At 44.0% G+C, this 16,491-nt stretch overlaps 1 protein-coding gene across 12 annotated transcripts in view; it reads left to right on the forward strand.

The window, feature by feature from the left end:
• LCOR (ligand dependent nuclear receptor corepressor) overlaps positions 1-7,094 on the forward strand; it is a 105,354-nt gene extending 98,260 nt beyond the window's left edge. For all 12 annotated transcript variants that reach the window (XM_036223659.1, XM_016164159.2, XM_016164160.2 and 9 more), the window contains one exon: positions 211-7,094. In XM_036223659.1, the coding sequence (XP_036079552.1) occupies positions 211-4,537 (4,327 nt within the window). In that variant the 3' untranslated portion in view covers positions 4,538-7,094. The remainder of the gene's footprint in view (positions 1-210) is intronic.
• Positions 7,095-16,491: the final 9,397 nt, after the last annotated feature.

Genomic DNA, 16,491 nt, shown 5'->3' on the forward strand with positions numbered 1-16,491 from the left:
GTCACTAAAAATTGAGAATATGACCGCTTTATATTTTAACTAGGTAAATACTCATTTATTGAATTAAAAGTATATGGGCATTTAGAAGCAATTTTGGTCAGAGTGTCTACTCTCTTTATAGCATGAGTAAGATCTGGTGATTTTCGTAATGTAAATATGGTTCTTTGGAAAATGACCATACTAATTCCTTCTTTCTCTTTGTCTGTCTAGTGAGAACTCAACAGAGGCAATAGCAGTAGATTCTAACAATCAGTCGAAGTCCCCCCTGGAGAAGTTCATGGTCAAACTGTGCACTCATCATCAGAAGCAGTTCATTCGTGTTCTCAGCGACCTGTACACTGAATCCCAGCCAGGCACTGAGGACCCGCGACCCTCCGATCCTGGAGCAATGGATGCATCCACCTGCAGTGCTGGCTGTGCTCAGCTAGGCACCAAACATAAGGAAAACGATGCTACATGTCTTGATACAAAATCTCCTCCTCCGGCAGATTCATTAGTAGACTCATTAGGCTCTCAGAGCCCTCCACACTTGGCAGACAAGTCCCTGAAGGAGCCTCTTCCTGAGACAAATTCTGTAGACAGAAGAGAGAACGCCCTGACCGTTGTCCAGAAGGAATCCTCTGAGCTTCCAACCACTAAACCTAATTCTGGGAGTTCAGTGGATAGCTCCTCTCCGGGATACCTCACTGCATCTAATTCTCCTTCATTCAACTTCCACATCTCTAAGAGCTTGGAGGGGCAAACCACTGGACAGGAGCAAGACACAAATGTGAAAACCTGTGAGGATGGTAAAGACCGTGTGCAGAGTTCAGCCTTAGCAGAAAGTCTAATTACCATGAAAGTGGCAGCTGAGAATAGTGAAGAGAGCAACAACTGTATTTCTCAAAGAAATTCATTAAGAGCTTTATCAGAAGAGGCTTGGGACTCAGAGTTTGTGGGGAATTCACCTAGAACTGCCGACAAAGAGAATACTTTACAGGGTGGCTCTAAAACACCTTTGCACCAGGATTTAGAGGCAAGTGAACAAGATTCAAGGCCAAAGCAAGAGAACCATCTTCACTCACTAGGGAGAAATAAGGTGGATTACCATTTACATCCCAGCGATAAGGGCCAGTTTGATCATTCCAAAGATGGTTGGTTAGCCCCCAGCCCCATGCCTGCTGTACACAAAGCATCTAATGGACATTCACGAACCAAGATATTATCACCCTCCATCAAGACAGCTCGGAAAAGCAAAAGAGCATCAGGGCTGCGGATAAACGATTATGATAACCAGTGTGATGTCGTTTATATCAGTCAGCCAATAACAGAATACCACTATGAGAATCAAAGATCAATATTATCTTCTCGGAAAACAGCCAGAAAGAGTACTCGAGGATACTTTTTCAATGGTGATTGTTGTGAACTGCCAACCGTTCGCACACTGGCCAGAAATGTGTACTCCCAAGAAAAAGCAAGCTGCTCAACACTGGCGTCAGAGGCAGTGGCCACTCCCAAGCAGACCCCTGTAATGTCAACCCTGAGTCCTACAGTAGATGGGGAGCTTCCCAGAGAAGACGACCCTGAAGAGCCTAATAAAGAAAGAACCTCGCTCAAGGAAGGAGACGGAGATGCTTCATCTGAAAAGGAGTCTCAAGAGCCTGAGATTTGCCCCCTGACAAATAAACTGAATCTGAGCTTGTCCCCTGGGCCAGAGGAAACAACAGACTCCAGCCCGGCAGGGCCCCTCCCTGCTCACCTTCCCGAAGAGGACATTCCAGAGGGCGGCTCCGTGGCCTTGACTCCCACAGCAAGTGGGGTGTCTTCTCCTGGACGAGACCAACAGCCAGTTGAACTGCTGGATACCAAGGAGATGAGTGAACCCCAAAGCTGTCACCTGGTTCCCTCTGCTGAGAGCTTTTCTGAGGGAGGCAGTGAAGATGTTTCTAGGCCTCATCCTTCTCCAGAAGCAGTGAGTAGAGCGGAAAGTCCTCTGTGCTCAGAACATCAGACTCCCCCAGTGAGCTTGGAGCCACCCATTTGCCCAGGAAAGGCTGAGGACGACCACAGCATCAGTCGTGAGGCCGCGACTGAAGGGACGCGGGACGCAGGTACTGACCCACGCCTGAAGGAGAGCAGCACGTTTACTGAGGAAAACTCCGGTGCAACGGAGGGAGGCGAGGCAGCAGGTGATGCAGGAGAATTAGAGGGAGAGGACAGTGATGCAAAGCAGTCTTCAGGAAAAGATGCGTGCAAGCAAAACATTGACTCAACTGAAGAGAATTCGGACAGGAAGAAAAAAGGTAGAAGAGTCCCTGAGGCCTCTGATAGGTGCCTAAGAAGTCAACTTTCAGATTCTTCCTCTTCTGATAGGTGCCTCAGAAATCAAAGTTCTGATTCTTCCTCTGCTTGTCTTGAGATCAAGGTTTCTAAAAATCCTGGTGCAAAACGTTCTAAAAAAGAGGAGTACCCTGGCAGGACAACACCTGAGGGCTTTCTGACCGACGGTCTCCATGCAAAAGCTCTGGAGGACGCCGAAAACCCAGATATCCCTGAAAATCTCTCTGAGAAGGATGCCGAGCAGGAGGGCGAAGGGGGTGGGGTCATCACCAGGCAGACTTTTAAAAACATGTTGGCAAAAGAAGTCAAAAGGGAAGAAGGAGATATTTTCCCCAGCAGTGATCCCATAACCACAGGTGGCCAGCCCTTACCTGGAGAGAGACTGGAAATCTATGTCCAGTCTAAGTTAGGGGAAAAACACGCTCATGACCCCTTAGAAAGTGTTCCGTGTACTTTCTCAGAACAGTTAGAAGAGAGGCCAAGACCTGTACCTGCACAAGGTGTGGAGGAGGTTGTAAATGAGGTAGACAGTACAGACGCCCAGCATAAAGGTGACGACAGCGAAGTGCCATCCGGCACACTCGGGTCATCCAGTTGCGGAAGTGGTGACGCTGCTGGGCCCCCAAAATGGGTACCAAGGCTCACAAGACTGACCTCTTCTACCTACAATCTAAGACACGCTCATTCTCTGGACTCCTTGGATACTACAAAAATGACTTCCGAAAAGGAAGCAGCACAAGGAAGCCCAACACCAAAGGACAGTGAAGGGTCAGAGAGTGGAGATCCCTTAGATGAGGATGATGTGGACGCGGTGGTCGACGACCAGCCAAAGTTTATGGAATGGTGTGCCGAGGAGGAAAACCAAGAGCTTATCGCCAACTTCAGTGCCCAGTACATGAAAGTGCAGAAGGGCTGGATCCAGTTGGAGAAAGAAGCCCAGCCGACACCAAGGGCAAGGAACAAGTCGGATAAACTGAAGGAGATTTGGAAAAGTAAGAAAAGGTCACGGAAATGCAGGGGTTCATTGGAGACTCAAAAGTTTTCTCCTGTTCAGATGCTGTTTATGACGAACTTTAAATTATCTAATGTTTGTAAATGGTTCTTGGAGACGACCGAAACCCGGTCCTTGGTCATCGTAAAGAAGCTCAACACTCGTCTCCCAGGAGATATCCCTCCTGTCAAGCACCCTCTTCAGAAGTACTCCCCTTCCAGCCTGTACCCCAGTTCACTACAGGCTGAACGCTTGAAAAAACACTTGAAGAAATTTCCTGGAGCTACTCCTGCTAAGAACAACTGGAAAACACAGAAACTCTGGGCTAAATTCCGAGAGAATCCTGACCAAGTGGAGCCTCTAGAGGATGGCAGTGATTCCAGCCTCTGCCCGACTTCTGAAGACAGCATAGAGGAAGTCAGGGAAGGTAGAAATAGCCATCTTCCCCCAAACTCACCTACTCCAGCTAGTACCCGGATTCTTAGAAAATATTCCAATATTCGAGGAAAGCTCAGAGCCCAGCAGCGCTTGATCAAGAATGAGAAAATGGAAAGCCCGTTTGGTCTGGCTGCAGAAGGTAAACAGGGTTGCAAGAGTGTATGCATCAACCCTCTGATGTCTCCCAAGCTTGCCCTGCAAGTAGATGCAGATGGGTTTCCTGTTAAGCCCAGGAGTACCGATGGAGTGAAGGGAAGGAAAGGGAAGCAGACGTCTGAAACCTTGCCGAAAGCAGAAGCTCAGAATAAACGCAAGAGAACCGAAGGCGGCAGCGCTCAGGACAAGAAGGATAAGGCGCCTGCGATGAAAGCCAGCAAAGAAAAGCATGTTGATGGATCCACCAAAACCCCTGCTGCCAAGAAGCCAGCTGCAAGGGACAGAGTCAGCCAACTGCCCAGAAAGACAACTTTGAAAGAGAATAAAGTGAAGATCCCTAAAAAGTCCTCTGGGAAGAGCTGCCCCTCCTCCAGGAAAGAAAAAGAGAATACAAACAGAAGACCTACCCAGCCCACCTCCTCGGAGACAGTGAGGAAACCTGCAAAGCAAAAAGGGTCAGGTGAATCCTCTTCAAGGCCACAAAAAGTCACAAACAGGAAGCAGAGCAGTGGAAAGGCTCGGGCCCGACCCCTGACCCAAACCCCAGAGAACAGTGCCGCCCAGAGAAAGCGGAAGCTGCAGGCGAAGCTGGCCTCTTCCCACAGCAAACGGAGGCGGCTGGATACAAAGTGATCGGAAGGGCTGTAGCCGAGAGCAAAACTGTTCTGTAGAAGTAACCCTTTATTTTGCATTAACTAAATCTGCTTTTACAAGCTTATCAAGCCTTTCAAATCCGCAGTTCATGGAGAACACCACAATTTAAGATGTCAGAAAATGCATCTCACATGGAGAAGGGAACTTGCAGAGTCTTTCTCTGAGGCTGAGTAAGGGAAGTTATATATTATATTCTGGTTGTTCCTTGGGTTTTAAACTTGGAACCAAGCAGTTTTAGTTTTTAAAAGTACAGTGCCTTATTTATCCTTTTTGTTTTTAAATTTACAAAAGCTAAAAAGCTGATCTATGTGATTAAAGGCTTGTATTTTATACTTGATGCACAAGCACTTGTACTGTAGCCGAGAAGACCACCATCATGCACATAAAAGTAGCTTTCCAGCTGCCACCCTGCAGTATCTGTACATGAACAGATGCTCCTCTTTGCAAACCCCAGCAGTGAACTTCCCTCTCTGTCTTGTTTGTTTGTTTAAATAATGTTTGAAAGCTAAACCAAATCATTTTTATGATATGTGAAGAATGCAGAGGGAATTTATAATTATTGTAAAAGATTAATATTTCTGTTACTCCTTTTAAAATCATATTCACTCCTCTTACCTTTCATCTTTTGTCATTTAAAAAAAAATGGATTCTAAATTATGTGCCCACGGGACAAAAGGTGTGTCATCAGGTGTTAATACTGGTTTACAACCTTTAAAATTTATTTCCATTATTGATTCTTACCATCCTTTTTGTTTTTGGCCTTGCAGGCTTGCTAGTATTCTGATAAGGTTTTCGTCTTACTCTGGGGGAAAAAATTTGGGATTCTTTTTTCCCTCTGGTGGCTGTAATTTGACAATAGGATGAGAGTGACTGACTTCTGATTTTCTTCTTACTCTGAGTACTTCCATGTTCAAAGAAAGCAAATGTTATTTCCAGTGATAGAGAAGTTTAAGAGCGAGTGTCTGCATGTCTGTTTGGGTGCGTTTGCCTGTGGCTGTCAGCTACAAATATCTCCCAGCCCCAGTTCTATAGTAAAATTCTTTCTTCCCCATGCACTATGCTCGGGGTTTCATGAGCTAGGTAATTAGTACAGGACAGATGGTTTAAATGTGGCCCAAAGTCTCTCTGAACATCTTGCAAGCCACTTTGGCATCAGACTCAGAAAGGTCAAAACAACAAAGTTAAGTAAAGGTCACAGCAACCTTGCAGTTGAAGGAAGCAGCTGCAGCATCTCCTCGTGGGCCCACACACCCTACGCCCAGAGCTGATGTTCGTGTGAATGTACACGTGTAGAGTGGGTGTGCGTTCTGATTGGTTATCGCCATGTGCGTAGTTCATGCTTGTAGTTATCACTCCTGCCCCTGCCCTGTCAGTCTCTGTTCCACAGCTCAAAAGTAAGAACTGCAGTATTTGTAACTGATGATGCTTGCCTTTCCCAAGTGAAGCCTGAGATGGGTGACACTGGCTTTACCTTGGTGCCTATAACATTGCGTCATTATAACACCATGTGCACTCAGCATTTCCATTGGGCCACTCTACAAAAAGGCTTGGTTGTTAAAGCCTCAACCAGCTCCTCTAGTATGCTCTGTCACCAAAATAGGGCTGTATGGACAGCTGCTACTCTGTCCTTTCTATTAAAAAGTGTTCCATTTAGATGGCTTCAGATCAATTTAGATTGAACCCAGACAGACTTTTTTTATGCATCAGTTCATTTAGATCACGATAAAACAGGCTTTCTACCCATTCTGTAGAAGGTTAGCTGTATATGTACAATGAAAACTTCTGATGATTGGATAGGACTGGAGAAAAGCATCTGATTCATGGGAAACTGAGAATTGTGTTGAATGTCATAGATAGCAAAGCTTACTATCTTCAGTGAAGCTTTGATTCCCCCTCCCCCCATGTCTCTTCTATTCTATGACTCTCTTTTCTTTTTAATATCTTACTGTGGCCATTCAGGAGCCACCTATGTTAATGACACTGCTAGGTGTGTATGCTGGCAACCCTTTCTCAGCATTAAGTTGCACAGAAGCATTAATATGTTTTGAGTAGGTTCTTTGAATCTTTAAAAAGTGGTTTTAAAGTTTAAAAACATCTTTTCACATAGTTGTCACTGGATATTGTTTTTGTGGTGACTTAAACAGCCAAGGTTTGCCAACGTCAAGCTTGCTGATTCCTGTACATACATTCAAGGTGCCCTCTTAGCTGCACGTACCTTGGAAGGTGCTTGCGTTAGGTTAGGGAGAGGTTTGAGGCAGCGAGTGAGTGGAACTTTTCCAGTTCCTGGTTTATAATTCATTCCATTACTTTTCTAAGGTCTTTTTCATTTGTAAAAGCTTGCTTCAAGATAATACCCTTCTCTCCCATTCTAGAAAGCATTTGAGAAAAGTTATCAATGTGTATGTATTTATTTTATACACCTAACAATGCAATGGATGATCTTTAAAATTAACTTACACTTTATAGTAGTGACTACATTTAAATAGGCTGGGATTCTACATAATTAGGAGATTAAAAATTTAGAACTATTTTTGTATTTGTTGAATCTCATTTTTTTCTGATTCAGTTAATTTTGCTAATAGAAGAAAGAAAACAACAACAACAACAAAAATAAAACTTGAGGGCCAACTCTGAAAAGCCCTTTTACACTTAGAGCAGATACTGTCCCCCAGATACCTCCACGCCCAGGCCTGCTGTTGAGTCTCCTTATTTTTCCTCTCTTACAAAGACCTCTTTCCTGTAGCCATCTTCACAGTATGGCTTGCCACCAGATGTAAAGCAGTCTCCCCCACAGGCTGGATTCCAAATCAGAAAGGAATTCTGCTCCCGGGCCTGTGCTCGGTGAAGTGATTGTCCCAGTGTTGGAGCGGAAGTTGATGACCAGAGAACACTGACATTACCTCTGAGCCTCTGCAGGACCTGGAAGATGCCTGGGAAGCAATCACTGAAGCTCAGAGCTGGGCCCTCTTCAAGAGACCCATTTTCTGTCCCATGAGGCTCCCTGGATTTGGGAGGACAACATGGATACTGCTCCCCGAGTCGGGTCCAGAGGCTCACCCCCGGCACTTCCTCAGACATGTAGCAGTCTTGCAGCGTAGCACAAAGGCCACGAACTTGTTCTGCTCTTGAGGCTTCCTACACAGGAATGTTCTTAACGTCCCTGAATCTGCGATACTCATCCCTTGGATCCTTTAGGCAGGCCACTTCTGTTGCATCTGTATTACATCAAAGACTTATACACAAGCTTTACCAAAAAAAATAGTCTTGGGCTCTGGACTTTGTGCCTCGTTTCTGTCGTACTATGGATAGAAGAGGTTCAGTTAGTCATCCCTTCACATACGCGGTGCTTCTCACGGGACCCGTTTTGCATCACATACTGCCCAGATGAATTTCTTACTGTTCAGGTCAGCAGTACAAGACTTTCAGACAGGTACTTTGAATTAAAGTTTGGTCTCTTTCCTGCCTTGTGATAGATTCTGCAGCAAGGGCGGAAGCTGTCACTCTCATATATGGGCAGCATTCCTGTCGATCAGTGGACCTAAGAACCAAGTAGGAAAGGACAACATGCTATGCGATGTAAGCTGGAGAGGCTTCGTGTCACCATCAACAAGTATGATGTTTTGTCTTCGCACCTGGGACTGGGCTGGAGTTCCCCAAGGTGCTGGCTCAGGGAGCCACATCTGGTCCTTTTGGTTTTAGGTCAGCCTGTGCAGGCTCTCTTTTGACTTGGAAATTATCTATCAAGGGTCTATAGACTGTGGGCTGGTCACTCTTTTGTAAATAAAAGTTTGTTGGAACAAATATACGCCCATTTGTTTATGGATTGTCTATGGCTGCTATCCAGCAGATTTGAGTAGTTGCAACAGAGACCATATGGCCCACAAAGCCTAAAGTATTTACTATCTGGACCTTTAAAGACAAATTTGCTGACCCTTGCTTGAGAAAAGAATCTTTTTTCAGGAATAAATCTTCCCTGACATATCTTCTTTCTTCTGGCTCTTTTCTTCTCTGTCCTCTTCTTCTTCCTCCTTATCTTACCTCAATTTTGTTCTTCCTTTTACATTTCTTTATTTCTTTTTGCTACAAAAGAGGTATCCTACGTTGCTCTAACGCATCAAATACTATTTCCTGAAACTTGAGCATCCTTAGCCTCACATCTTTCTTCTTAGAATCTCCCATCACAGTAGCCAAAGTGAGGCCCTCTAAGCCAATAGAGTGAGCCCGTGAGCGAATAGGAATTCGGAATTCTAAGATTATGTGGCCTGGGCCTCTTACTTCACTGTTTTATCATAGACCTGACTCCAGCTTCACTTCTTGTTTCTAAAGTAAGCCAAGATTTTGTTTCTTCCAAAATCAGTTCAGACTACTTTAGTTGGATGTTCATTTTTCTGAACCTCACATTTAGATATGGGAAAAGTCTTCACGGAGGAGAAACAAAGTCCAATCACAAACCCAAAGCATTGTTCATTATGTAATATTTTTCACCAGCTTCTAGGAAAATAAAACATGATTGGCACTGATATTTTTTCAGTCCCACATTCTTTCAAAATAAATCTGTTAAAGGCAAGCCAACAAATGAAAACTAGGGGCTTGATGTGCTTTAGAATAAGATAATAGAAAATTGGGACCTGTTATATAACCTGAGTGTGACTGGGAAGTTATGGTTTATAGCTCTAGATCAAATTCAGTCAGCTTCCAAGGTGTTGGTCTTTTTCTTTCCCTAAAACTTAAGGATAAGTTTCTATGCTGTTTTTCAAAATGAAGTTACATGTCATGTTGGTGAGAAACCTTTTGCCAGTGGCCCCGAAACAGTGACTGTTTCAGTTGTTTTGAAATGTAATTCTTTTTGAATTCTTAGCTCTAAGTTTTTGTCGTCTTATGGTTTGATACCCACTGAAACGCTGGGATTTTTTTCTGTAAGCGTGGAATCGCGCCTATGTGTATCACATCGGCAGGGCAGGCCTCACATCCCAGCAGGAAGTCCTCTTTCCTCCCTGTGCTTGCTCCAAAATTGTCTTCGGGAGAAAAAAGAAATTGAAAAGATTATGGTTTTTAAAACAAGCAGAATTATGAGGAGGCCTTTGAGTCAGACTTCAGTACAGTTCATCCCTTGAAACTCCAGAACAGACTGATATATTCTACAGTGGGTAGATTACAAAACTTGCAGGTTTAACCTCTTTAAAGATAAATCATACTCAGGCTGAAACCCAGAGCTCTCTGATGCTCCCAGCTCAGGGCTTTGTCATGCTGTGCTGGGGGCCCAGAGAACCACCTTGGGCACTTGGTGGAGGGTATCCTTGCTCATGCTTTTGCCTTGGGAATTGAGCCAAAGCTGGCCAGTTCATTCTGTTATCTCCCTCTGTGTGATCTTCCTTTTGAGCTGGTGTTTGACACTCAGTGCTCAGGTGCCACCCTTTGCTTTGTCCTTCAGAGGGGCTGTTGTACGGTTATGCTCACCTGGTGAACATAGTGACACAGGCTTCCTCACCTGCCCAGGACCATTCCATTTAACACGAGGTACTCAGTAAGCAAGCCACACGAAAGTGTAGATTGCCCATTGAGGGAGGGGGCAGTGTGTGTGGGAGGGGGGAGGTCCTCATAGTTTTATATGTCAGAGGTTGGAAGAATGCATTTTACCTTTTTTAAAAGGGTCATGTAAAATAAAAAAGTATCAGAGACCATTTGTGGCCCATACAGCCTAACATAGAAAATACTGACCGCATGGCCCTTTATAGAAAAGGTTTACTGACCCTTGCAATATATCATTCATGATCAAATTACATTGACAGGCACAAACATTTTTCATGTAGTCCAGCATTGCAACATTGCTTTCCTCTTGATTTTTAGGGCGTCTTGTGCTTCGTCCCAGCCCACAGCTGTTGTTGCACATTATCCATGAGTAATGCTTGTGCACTAAAGAACAAGAATACATCCCCTCCTTTGTTGATTGAATAGTCATTGAATCTTGGACATACAGTCTTATCTACTAGGATAAGTAGTTAAAGTACGAAGTCCTTTTATTTGAAAGTACTACCCTCTTCATCATGTTTATGAATCAGGGCGAATTTGACTCTCCCAGGCAACATAGAGTGAGTTAGCTTGATCCCCCAGAGCCCCTCTTTTCTTTTTCAGGTGCAGTGTATGTGCCAGTTTATTACCCCCCAAGCTTTGGTCATTGTCAACCTAAATGGCTGGTCTTTGCCTGTTAGAACCTCAAATCCAGACCACCCGTTCTCAGCTTTTAAAAATAGCAGCATGCCAGTGGCAGCTCGTTGGCACACCAGCCGCTGTAGCCTGAAGTGCCACGCGCTCTGGCCTGGCTAGTGAAGCCCCGTGGTCAGGCCCGGCCCATCTCATCTTGCAGAGCCGCCTCCGGCCTCTTCCCTCTTTGCTTGCGCCCCCAGCCCCCCTCCAGGAGGCATCTTCTCTGGGAAGTCACCCACCTCCCAAGCGCTTCACTGAACACATTTGTGACAGATTAGAAAATGCTTTCTTCTGATATTTAGCCACTGTGTCTAAATGCAATTCAGTTTATCAACCTTTTCACCCCCTACTGTTTTCTATAATCTACACCTCATGTTGTCTTGTAGCTGAAGCTATAGTATTTGGGAACTAGTTTGTGGAAAAGATGCTATACAAACAAGATTTGCATAATTTTGTATATTTATACCACAAGTAGGGATTAGTTTTAGAGCCACTATAACTTAAGGTTATTAGTTTCACCAGTGGTTTCTGCATTCTTAATAGTTCTAGAAGACTGTTAATGACTGTGGCTTCAAAAAAAAAATAAAAAAATATATATATATATATATATAGTGCATATTTATACACATCACTGTGGAATTTATTTCACTGTGTAAATCGTGATATTTTCCTGTTCAAATGCTTCTATAGAAAGTATTTATTTTAACAACAACAAAAAATAACTTTCAAAAGGGCTTTTCAAAAAAGTGTTCTTTCTAGCCACCCATCCTCCTCAGCTACTATGCTCAGCCACTGAACCCCCAAATAACACAGTGAAGGCAGAATGGTGGGGCATTGAAACTGTCACTGTTTGGGGGCAGATGTAATGTGGATTAGGAACCTGAGCACATCCCCCCACTGTCACCCCACCCCAGAACAAAATGGTTCTCTCACCATCAGTATGGCTGTGCTAGGCATGGCATCAGGGCTTGCCTCAAGCAGCCCACTTTTTACATACGCAGTTGGTACATTCACCTGTGCACTTCAGCAGCTTGTGCAGGAAAGTGAGCCTTAGTTGTAACCCCAAGAAAATCCAAACCCATACCTGTGGGATATGGAGAAACCACTGGTCGCCTAAAGAAAGCATTAAGTTGTATTTTAGTCTTTCTCATGTTTGTGAAAGACCTGTTCCCACTCTCATTGCCATGGGAGATAAGCATGTTTCCTTCCACACCTTGAGAGTACTCATGAGCACCTCACCCCCTCCTCCACCTCCTTTTCTCAGCATCCGTGCAGATGTGGGCCAGCCCTCCCTGTAACGGTGGTTACAGAACAAGACCATCTGTTCTAAGATGTGTGCAGCTTTACATCTCAGGAGTCCTAGTCTGCAGTTGTGAGCACCCCTGTATGTAATGGGACCGACGCTTTACGGTCATATTCCTCTTCCCTGTGCCCCATTCCTGGGCGCCCCTGTCTGAGTCATGACTCTTATTTTGCCAGGACTGAGGACTGCAACTTCAGGATTTCAGAGAGCTTGGGACTGGACACACAGATTTTTGTCATTCATTTGAATCATACCTTGCATATCGTGGCTTCTCTTTGTCTTTTCTAAACAAATGGGGACACTTGAACAGTAATGCTGGAGAATGTTTTTTCTAAGATACTATTTGTAAGCAAATCTTGATTTTAAGATGAAATGTGAATGGGTAACTAGGTGCCAGGGAATTTAGCACTGAACTAGACAGTCAAAACTTTTTTAACCTTTGCAGGAAATAAATTTTGCTCTCATCTAAATGTTCACAAGACATAATGTTGTAAATAGTTTTTAAAAAATATTTATTATATGTATACAGACTCATGTTCTGAGTGATGTTGGTTTGCATCGTAGTATTGTAGAATATATTTTGAGCAGTGGACTTCCTTTCATAACACACATGGAGAAAGAACAAAAACCAGCAGGTTGAGAGCTGTTTGGGGCATTCGATCTGTTATGTTACATCGAATCCAAGCTTTAATTGCCCCTCTTCTCATCTGGTTATGTTATATATTATATATATATATATATATGCGTGTGTATGATAAACTGGTCAGTGGTCAGTCCCCGGATCTGCAGAGCAGATTTCCAGATGTTCTTTTTGATATGTTGCCCATAAGCAATAAGATCCTAGATAATAACATTTATTCTGGGCTCCACAGGGGCCCTTGTCTCAGAGGATAGGGTCGGGGTAGAACAGCTCTTGCTAAGACCTCTTGCCTTTGTCAGAGAGGTTGCTGTACTTGAAATTGTGCTTCTGTTTGTCTGCACGCTCCTTTCAGGCTTAGAACTCTAGCAGTGGATGTGAAATCTGCCAGCACCAGACACATCCAAAATTGGGCATAGAGATTGAAAAGTTATAAACTTCCCATGAATTTGTAGGGCTTGCAGAATCTAGTGGAGGCAAAGCTCATTTGGTTATAGAGTAAATGTGAAAATTAAGCGATCAGTTTAAAGTCCTTTGACTATATCTGACCTACATTTAAAAGCTAGCCCATTTCCTGGAGTCCTACTCTGTGCCTGGGTTTGAAATGTCTGAAGCCCCCTTCACGTCTGGGGTTAAACCATTTAGGTCAAGTGTAAAGAAGGCAGTCGCTCCAAGTCTCCCAGCGAGTCCAGTTCAACAGGTTTCTGAGCTGTTCAGCAGCCTCTCCTTGTGAACGTCCTAAATTTTACAAAAAAAAAAAAAAAAATACCCCATACCCGAATAACCATTAACAGAATAATGTAGTTTTTTAGGCTTTTGGAATATGTCTTCTCTTTTGTATTTATGATGGTGTTTGGAAATTTTCACTAGTGTTTTTTTAGATTGAAGTGGGTGCATTAGGATAAAACTTTCCGTTGCTGAGCCTGAAAGCAAGCAAGAGGAAAGAAACTTGCCTATGTTGTATCATTGGGAAGGTGACTACTTCTTGTGGTGGGAGGGCTGGGAGGGGGCATTGTAGACTATGTGGGGGTAAAATAGAATTCTGGCCTGAGGTGCCCCAAGTCTTATTACCTTGTAATAAATAATCCCTTTATTAGCCTCACTTTATAGAAGCCTGCTGTTTACCCTCAGGGAACAAGTAGTTTTCAAAATCGAGCTCCTCCAAGGTCACTGGCCGGTACCTGTGTACAGGCATCGGTCATCTTTATGAACTCATGGCATTATTTTCCCGTATGCATTATGATATTAAGAAATTCAACCCCAACCTGTATGAAAAGCACAGCCCAGGGTTCCCCTTTAGGCCGGAGTTAACGCCTCTGAGGGGCCCAGGGGTCATAGGAGGCCCATGCAATTTAACTGAAGCTCAGGTGCCGTGTTGGGTTTTTATTCTTTTTAGGCCACGACCCTTCAGAATGAGTTTAGGGCAAGCTCTAAGATGAATCTCTACCGTTCCTTTAAAGGTCTGGTTTCCCCCAGTGTTGTCATTGCCAAGGTCAATCTTGTAGTTGTTCAGGTGTGCTCCTTTTTGCTGTCTTGTGAGTCTTAGCCAGTGATCCAGATGCCCAAGGAGAGCGTCTCCGAGGGCCTAGCCCTTTCCTGGCACCAAGCGTGTGCCCCTGACCTGGGTGAAGGTGGTCTTCCCAAGAACAGTGAAATGAAAAATTCTGCAAATGGTTATTGAATGATCAGCGTGTATCTCTTGGGCCTGGATTTCCACTATGTTAGTGAGTGTAGGAAAATACTGTGTCGTTAATGGATGAAAATTCAATGTATGCTGTGAATTTGTTGGTTTGAAACATTGAAAATTTTTCATTAGACAATGTTTACATACCTCACCTGAAGAACCTTTGAGAGTGTATATATGAAATTTAAAAATATATTAAGTTGCTTTAAAACAATATGTATAGCTATAAAAGTTGGAGTTATTTTAACTTTGAATATGTACCAAGTCTTTAAATATTGAAATCTTGTGGACTTTTTGTGCTTCTGTATTTTACTTTTCTATTAGGCCATTGTAGGAAACTGTTCTTGTTATTGGTAAAGGGGCTCACTGAAATCCAAGCTTGAAGGATTTCCTTTGTTGTTTCAGATTTTCTTGTTTGGTTTTGAGGGATGGGGTTCGGAGCTAGAGGATGTGTGGGAGGGATTTCTCTAACATTGACATCTATTCCATGAGCTTTTTCTAGGCGCTTATTTTATTGCAGCGTATTAAACTTCTTTGATATTAAAGTGTGTTCATGTGGTCACTGAAGAGGGTACCAAATGCATCGAAGCCCAGCATTTGACTCGTAGCCTAAAGGTGATAAGTTGCCAGAAGGAATCAAAAAGCAAGACAGACTTACTAATGCTTCTGCCTCGGCCCCTGTATCAGGACTTGAAAGGAGCATTGTTTGCTGGATCTATGGCCATGTTATGGGTTGTGCTTCAACTTCAGGGAGCAAGAAAACGCAGTGGGTGAATCTTAGGGAATTCCCACGGCAGAGTTGGAAAGGTGCCAGTGCTCCATCCTCAGGGGCAGGGAGCAGTTGAATTCTTCATGCTCCCGACCTCAGGTAAGCCAGTTACATAAGGGAGTAATAGGCACAGCCACCAGGGAAGGCTGCCCTAAGCTCTCTGTAGCCCATTTGGGGTGTAGCCAAAAGGTGGTCAACAATCCTTCCGTTCACTTGCCTCATGACCTGTTTCATTATTTTCTTTCAGCTCTACTTGGGATGGGTCTATTTAAGGACCCAGTGGACCAATGATTCCTATAGAATCAGCAGTGATTTCATTAACAAGTTAATCTGACAGCAGCCATTAACGTACAGAGCTACTCCCAGTGAAAATGACCTGGCCACTGGCAGTCAGGCCACCCATTCTCAGTTTGAATTTGGAGAATTATCCAGATGAAGACTTTTCATCCTTAAAATAGACCTCTTTCCCTCCAATATTCATCCTGTGGTAGAATAACTAGCATATGACCTGAGAGGTGCAAACTAGCTTGGGGTGAGGGATAACCTCTAATTAGTTCTGAGGGCCTGGGTTCAAGGGGCGATAGATGCATTATCACCCATCTCAGGAAAACGTGGCAGCTCCGGATGGAGGCCTGGGCAGCCCGACTACCTCCACCCCACCCCCACCCCCCAACCAAGCCCTCCAGTGCCCATCTCCTGGGATAGCGATTTCCTTTTAACTGTGAAATGAGCCACTTATTTACTTTCACTTTGCAAACTGGCGGCCCCATGGTTTGTGTTTTTTATAGACATTTAAAAACTGAGTATTTACAGAAAAGTTGATTTCAGACTTCTCTTTTTAAAAAGATAGGACGTGGTTCCCTAGTGTAGTGGTTAGCACGTCTGCTTTCCACACAGCAGCAGGTCCTGGGTCTACGGCCATGCCACCTTGAACAAGCCCGATGTTTGATCACGGAAGCTAAGCAGCGTCGGGCCTGGTTAGTACTTGGATGGGAGACCACCTAGGAAGACCAGGTGCTATAAGCATAAATTATAATAAAAATAAATAAAATGATAATGAAGATCCGACCCAATTTGTGCATGGTAAGATTCAGCTGGAGTTTAGAAGATTGGAAAACATGCCCTTCAAGCCACTACTATCCCTGTTAGTTACCATAGTTACCATTTGTCCCTCCCCCCATTTTTTTTCCTCCAGTAGGGAAATAGGTTTCTGTACCTGCTGCTTTGTCAGAAGGGGCAATATAAATGATGGGCCTGAAGGACGTGTGTCCTCTTGACTCTCTTAGGTACCCTACTGGCCAGTCTAGACACTTGAGCTTACACCCTCTTCTAAGCC

This window comes from Rousettus aegyptiacus, unplaced genomic scaffold (genome assembly GCF_014176215.1).
Source record: "Rousettus aegyptiacus isolate mRouAeg1 unplaced genomic scaffold, mRouAeg1.p scaffold_m13_p_6, whole genome shotgun sequence".
In the NCBI taxonomy this organism is placed as follows: Eukaryota; Metazoa; Chordata; class Mammalia; order Chiroptera; family Pteropodidae; genus Rousettus; species Rousettus aegyptiacus.